General features: G+C 33.1%; 1 protein-coding gene across 1 annotated transcript in view; it reads left to right on the top strand.

Annotated features, from left to right (window-relative positions):
- Nucleotides 1–825: 825 nt before the first annotated feature.
- LOC105133021 (phenolic glucoside malonyltransferase 1-like) overlaps nt 826–5,187 on the top strand; it is a 19,660-nt gene continuing 15,298 nt past the window's right edge. The window contains exons 1-2 of the mRNA XM_011036798.1: nt 826–2,108; nt 4,106–4,178. Of these exons, the coding sequence (XP_011035100.1) occupies nt 1,176–2,072 (897 nt within the window). The 5' untranslated portion in view covers nt 826–1,175 and the 3' untranslated portion in view covers nt 2,073–2,108; nt 4,106–4,178. The remainder of the gene's footprint in view (nt 2,109–4,105; nt 4,179–5,187) is intronic.

Here is a 5,187-nt window from a genome sequence, read left to right as displayed (position 1 = left end):
ATTAGAGTTTTTATGATATTATTTGTAAATTCTTAATAATTATATATGAAACCAATTTACATAATTTTTCAAAAGAAATTGCATATAAATATTCAAAGAGATTAAAATATATATTTAATATATAGTTCGCTCTTTTATATTATTTTTCTTTAATAGTCCCATAAAAATAATCAAAATATTATTTTTTTGATTCTTATTGGAAAATTGTTTTACAAAAACCATTTTTTAAATAAAATAACTTGTTTTCTTTAAAATAGAAAATGAATAAACCGTTTTCAATTATCTTAACGTTTATTACAAGTGGTGTAAGATGACGTTGAATTATTATTTTTTATTATTCTCAATGATTAAGAAAACACAACTAAATTCACTAATGATATCTTCTTGCCCCAGAACTAATTTTCTTATTTATGTAGCAACCTTTTTGTTTTTTCATTTATTATGCAATTCCTGTGTATAAAATGCTTTACAAAATCGCAAATACATAACTTCAACTTTATCTATTGATTTTCCTCCTTAAAAAATTAAAGGTACTTTATTTCAAAAGGTTATAAATTAATCATTCTCTTCGGAGAGGGTATTCGATTTCCAAACTTGTTCTGTTCTCTCTCTACATCCATCTCTCCTTTGTTAAGTGTCATGGCATCAACCAAGCCAGTAAATGTACTCGAGATCTGCCATGTTAGCCCGTCGTCTACCTCACCCGAGTCAAGCACCGAACTATCTCTGCCTCTCATCTTCTCTGATATCTTCAACCTCAAATTCCCTCCAGTTCAAGGCATCTTTTTCTATAAACTCGCCGAGTTAACACCTACTTTCTTTAACTCCGTAATTCTTCCCAAGGTCAAGCACTCACTCTCTTTAACTTTTCCCACTTCCGTCCTCTTGCCGGTAACCTCACTTGGCCTCCAAATTCCATCAAACCCATCATCACATACAATACTCCAGATGATGGTATTAAACTTACAGTTGCCGAGTCCAGTGCAGACTTTGACCATCTCTGTAGTGAAGTACATGATGCTATTGAGTCACAGCCTTATGTGCCAGATATATCGATATCTGATACTATAGCATCTACACTTGCTATTCAGATCACTTTATTTCCAAATAAAGGTTTTTGCATCGGCCACACCAGTAACCATGCTGTTCTTGATGGCTTGAGCACATCCTTCTTCATGAATGCATGGGCTCGCATTTGCAAACAGTCAGTCGATGAAAATATGGAAAACCCTAGCTTGTTACCGGAAGAATTAACCCCGTTTTTCAATCGAACAGTTGTTCAGGATCCAGAAGGGTTAGACATGTGGTACTTGAAATTCTGGCTGGGAGTCAAATCTCCAGGTTCTGATAACAATCCTAGGAGTTTGAAGCCTTTTCCGCTTTCAGAAATACCACAAAACTTGGTAAGGACAACGTTCGAACTTTCTCGTGAAGACATACAGAAGCTTCGGAAAATGATAAGCTCTCAACTTGATAAGCTTGGATCTAAAGAAGAAGCAAATCAAACAAAGCCACTATATTTGTCGACCTACGTGCTTGTATATGCATATACAATGGTTTGCATGCTTGAAGCAAAAGGCACAAATAGTAATGATAAGGTTAAGATTGTGATTCCGGTAGATTGTAGAGCCCATTTAAACCCTCCATTACCTAAGAATTATATTGGTAATTGTGTTAGCTCCTTTGATGTGGTTGTGGAAAGAGAAGATCTCATGAAAGAGAATGGGGTTGCGTATGTTGCGAAGAGGCTTGCTGAGATGATAAAAGGATTAGAGAATAGATCAGTTCTCGAGGGAGCAAAGGAGAGGATACCATACACTGATTGGGAGAAATTTACTCAAACGGTTCGAGCTGTTGGGACAAACCGATTTGGGATGTATGGGGCAGATTTTGGATGGGGGAAGCCAAGCAATGTGGAGGTTACGGCAATAGCTAGAACTGGTGCCTTTACTATTATGGAGAGCAAAGATGGAGGTGGTGGAGTTGAAGTTGGTTTAGTCTTGAAGAAGCATGAGATGAAACTATTCGGTTCTCTATTTACCAGAGTTAAAATTCTTCAGTCTAAATATTAGACTGTTGTCAGTGGTTTCTTACCACATAGTCAATAAATCTCTATTGTTAAGGGATGATTGTTTGATTGAATTAGTCGTACCATGTTACTCTTTGGTTTCAGTCAAGGCTATATAATAGCCAAGTTTGTTCAATGGAACAAGAGATTTCTCCCAGCTGCATTATATATCTTCTTCATAAGTTTTTCTGTTCTTAACAACCAGTGGCCTTAAAATGTGAACTGTAATCGTGTATATACCTCTCTAAGACATGCTTATACTCTCTTTTTTTCCTCTAATATTTATGCTGTGCTTCAATTTCTAAGACTTTTGGAGTTATTAATGTAATTTTATTTGCTACTTGTTGTGGAAATCTGATTATCTACTACGTACTAAGATAAGGTGTTGAAGGTGCTGAATACTACAACATGGCAGGGCAGAGGATTCACTATAACATTTTTCGTCAGTATAAGATTACCAATCTTATTGGTAAAAGTTTCACTACAAGAAAATCAAGGAAAATTAACGGAATTACTAACATAAATAATTTTATCTCTACTTTTATCTGTATATATCAACAGATAAATTTTGTTGGTGATACAGTTGGTATATACCAACAAACATAGTTTTTTAAAAAAGTTGAAATGATGTGATGGAGATTGTTTTAGATGATTTTACCGACTAAAGAACCGAGGGATTCAAATTAGGACTACCGTACAATGATGTGGCATAGTTGTTGGCGTACTTACTGACAGGTATATCGACGGAAATGTTCTTTCGGTGATTCCATTAGTAAAAGTTAATATATACCCACTTTGCCAACACTCTTTTCCTCTATTTCTCCTTCTTCCCCATCCAAACTCTCCTCTCCCAAACTATAGCCAACCACCCATCCAAACTCTCCCCCTCTTCTCAACACAATCACTCAAGTTTCTTATACTTTTGTACATGGTCATAACATCAGTTCTCCGATCAATTTATTATGAATTTTATTATTTTTTGTAAATAAATCTATCATTTTTAGTTTTAACATTTAAATATCAATTTTATTATTTTTGATTGTTTTTTTAGTATATGTATACTTTTGTTAACACATGTACTTGTTTGAATATTATTTATCAAAGAAACTTGTAGTATGAATGTGTAATTTTGTTGTTATAGTTTGTTTTAGATTTTTTCAAATTGTATTTTTTTTTTGTAAATTGTTGAAACTTTGTTTGAATTACATCGAATTAGATATGTTGTGATGAAAAAAGTAATATCTTGTTTAACGGGTCCTTTTTAATTTTTATCAATTCTATTGCAAAGTTGTGATTTTCATAAATTTATATATGTATAAATTTATATGAACGTTGATAATTGATAATGAATATTTAACATAAGGGTTTTTTTAGTTTGTTAGATAATGTCGGGGCAAACCAATATTTTTATAAATTTATTTACATAATATAGTTAATTAATACATGTTCTTATTATAATTTTATAGAGGTTTGATAGAAGTTATGGATGATTGTTCATGGATATATGGGATTCACCCCAAGGATTGTAGAGGATGGATTATTATAACGGGGTTTAAGGTTTTATTAATTTCACAACATTTATCCTAAATAATTTTATTGATAATGGTATTAGGTGTCCATACAGGAAGTGCAAAAATAAAAAGAGAATGGGGGTTGCGTATGTTGTGAAGAGGCTTACTGAGATGATAAAAGGATTAGAGAATAGATCAGTTCTCGAGGGAGCAAAGGAAAGGATACCATACACTAATTGGGAGAAATTTACTCAAACGGTTCGAGCTGTTGGGACAAACTGATTTGGGATGTATAGGGCAGATTTTGGATGGGAAAAGCCAAGCAATGTGCAGGTTATGACAATAGCTAGAACTGGTGCCTTTTCTATTATGGAGAGCAAAGATGGAGGTGGTGAAGTTGAAGTTGGTTTAGTCTTGAAGGAGCATGAGATGAAACTATTCGATTCTCTATTTACCGGAGTCAAAATTAATTCTTCAGTCTAAATATTATACAATTGTCAGTGGTTTCTTACCACATACTTAATAAATCCCTATTGTTAAGGGATGATTGTTTGATTGAATTAGTCATACTATGTTACTTTTTGGTTTCAGTTTAGGCTATATAATATCAAGGAATTTGTTGAAATCAAATCATAACAAATTCAAACACAACTGTTACCATGAGTTATGCCAGATTTTGTGCTCTCCATAATTATAGGATCCATTTGAAATATTGTTATTAATTCTGATTGTAAATATCCTTCTGTTACACACATTTGAATTCAAAAGTCAAGCTCTCAATACTGTATAAATGTTATAACAAATGAATAGGAAGCGTGTGTTGCATTACATAATACTAAAGTATAAGTTTCTATATGGTATCAGTGCCTAAAAATCTCTAACAAGTATTCATCCTTCCTGCTATTCTTCTTTCTCTACTTCCTGCAAATGGCAACCATCACCACATCTACCATCGACTCTACACACTGACCCATTATCACAATCAATGCTGCCACAACCATCAATGAAAAACTCATCCCTTCATAGAACAAACTCTTTTAAAAAATAAATCACAACCTTCACTAAAAAACTAGGAGAAAGATTTTATCAATGTTGAGATAGATATCGAGACTTGCTTAATATTTGCCCTTATCATGGTTTTGAATCATCAAGATTAGTTTCACATTTTTATGAAGAGTTAACACCTAAAGATAGGTAAATGATTGAATTGATATGTAATGGAACTTTTAAAGATAAAAACCCTGATGAAGCAATGGAGTACTTAGACGTGTTAGTTGAAAATGCTTAAAATTGGGACACTACAAGTACTTATAAGGCATCAAGTAAAACTCAACTTCATACATCTAGTGGAGGTATGTATAACCTTAAGGAAGATCATGACCTTTAAGCCGAGTTTGCATCTTTAACTAGAAAAGTTAAGGCACTAGAATTAAAAAAGAGTGGTTAATTAAAAACTGTTAAAGACATTGTGTGTCAAATCTGTGAAACAAATGAACAACTCAACCAATGACTGTCTAACTTTGCCTTCTTTTAAGGAATGTCTCCATGAACAAGTCAATGCTTTAAACAGTTTTCAAAGGGCTAATCATAACATATACTCGCAAACAT

Source organism: Populus euphratica, unplaced genomic scaffold (assembly GCF_000495115.2).
Source record: "Populus euphratica unplaced genomic scaffold, PopEup_1.0 scaffold99.1, whole genome shotgun sequence".
NCBI classification, from domain to species: domain Eukaryota; kingdom Viridiplantae; phylum Streptophyta; class Magnoliopsida; order Malpighiales; family Salicaceae; genus Populus; species Populus euphratica.
The sequence above is the reverse complement of the archived record's forward strand: the minus strand, read 5'-3'. Positions and strand labels throughout refer to the sequence as shown.